Raw genomic sequence first — 1,821 nt, forward strand, 5'->3', positions numbered from 1 at the left:
TGTTACTGCCATAGTTATTGTTGTTTGTTTGCCTTGGTGTGTGTATATATATATATATAAGGAACTGTTATTCCTATTTCTTGTATCTTTGCCTGAAAGCCCCAGTTATAATAACTCAGAGGGAAAGGGGTTACATTTTCCATTCCCAGGGAGGCTCCTGCCTTCCTTAGCAGACACCTGTCTTTCAAACCAAGACATATGGCAGCATTTGTTTCCTAAGGGCATGTGAAATGCCTCCTACTTTATGTCTCCCATTTTTATCACACATCCTGACTCATTTGCTAGGTCTTTGGTGATTCTGTTACACTGAATCTAAATGGGCTTTTTTGTGCAGCCTTTCCCTGAGAGGTATCCATATCTGAGTGGCTCAGACATACAAGTGTGTTTGCAGTGCCAGTGTATAAATAGTTTTGTGGAGAAATTGCTGTGCACATGGCTCTAGACATGGCAAGCAGCTGTACAAGAACCCAGTAATTTCACACGTGGCTCATTTTGATGTAATAAATAGAAAGAAACAATGGAGAGCTGTCTTCTGTTCATTGCTAAATGTAGCTGATGAGGATGTGGAGGTTGTTCTTTGTTTTCTTATGACAGTTCTGAAATGAACCCATGGGGTGGGTTTTTTTCTCCTGTTTAATGCAATTTTTGTTGTTTTTTAAAGCATTTTGCAATGGGTGCATGAAAATATCTGCTGTAGAAAGTTGCCATTTGCTTTTGGTAAATTTTAGGACTTGTTTAAAGCTGATGCTGCTTGGGTTTTGTGCTATTTTAAAAGTGAATACTGAAGTAGATCTAAAAAGCACTAACAAATGTCAATATGACACTCATGCTATGGAACCCATGCTGACCTTACCTTTACCTGGTGTACAGTGATGAAGGTGTGACATCTCTGGCTGAGCTGTGAACTTTCCAGCTGTTTGCAGTTCAGTGCTGTTCCCTGTACAACTGGAGGCCTTGGATCAGGATGTGTCTGACCTGCATCAGCAGGCGCTGGTTCTGGAATTGTTCTGTGTAAATGCTGTCCAGTGGTAGAACAAAACTGGGGTTTGCTTTAGAAAACTCTGTAGATTTGTTTTTATTTTTGCACTTTTGCTTCGGGATTACCTTAAATTACAAAGCTAGTAGAAAGTTGGCCTTCTTTCCCCATTTATCCCTCAGCCAATTTGCTTGTGGCTGCCCATGATGCTGTGGGTGTGCTTAGTCCCTAAGGGTGGTGCCCTGCCACAATGTGTTTCCTTATGCCAGTCTTGCATTTCCTCCAGATGAGGATGAGGGCCCAGAGGCTAGACAGTTCCAGAAGGAAGTGGAAGCTTTGTCCCCAGAACTGAGACACTACATCCAGGAGGACAACTGGCGCCTGGAGCAGGAGGCAGAGGAGTGGGAGGAGGAGCAATCTTGTAAGATTCCTCAGATGGAGCCTTCGCCTACTTCTGAATTGCAGGACCTCTCCTCTGAGTCAGGACCAGGTAATCCCACTCTGAATTTGCAAACCATGTTTGAACCAGGAACAGCCAGCTGGTCACCATTACCACTGCGTTGAAGCCTTGCACAAATGTGTCTGAATGAATGCAGGAGCAGGCGTGAATGAAGCAGCAAAGGCAGCTGCCAGAGGCTCTGCCCTGACAGTACAAAAGACTTCTGCTGGTTTTGCACGTGCATCCTTCCAGGCTTGTCCCCAGAAATGCTGTTTCCCATTCACTTAATAATCATGGGCTAATATCAGTTCACTTCCAGCTTTTTCTCATAAATACTGAGTGGGCAAGTGCTGTTCTCCAGAGTGGGAAACGTTACTTGGCCATCCCTACTGATGTACACCATTCC

At 44.0% G+C, this 1,821-nt stretch overlaps 1 protein-coding gene across 2 annotated transcripts in view; it reads left to right on the top strand.

Moving 5' to 3' along the window:
* The window catches only part of USP28 (ubiquitin specific peptidase 28), a 20,771-nt gene that overhangs the window by 10,207 nt on the left and 8,743 nt on the right, over positions 1-1,821 (top strand). For both annotated transcript variants that reach the window (XM_017738519.1, XM_017738520.1), the window contains exon 16: positions 1,263-1,466. In XM_017738519.1, the coding sequence (XP_017594008.1) occupies positions 1,263-1,466 (204 nt within the window). The remainder of the gene's footprint in view (positions 1-1,262; positions 1,467-1,821) is intronic.

The sequence above is a fragment of the Corvus brachyrhynchos genome, unplaced genomic scaffold, assembly GCF_000691975.1.
Source record: "Corvus brachyrhynchos isolate BGI_N302 unplaced genomic scaffold, ASM69197v1 scaffold46, whole genome shotgun sequence".
NCBI classification, from domain to species: Eukaryota; Metazoa; Chordata; class Aves; order Passeriformes; family Corvidae; genus Corvus; species Corvus brachyrhynchos.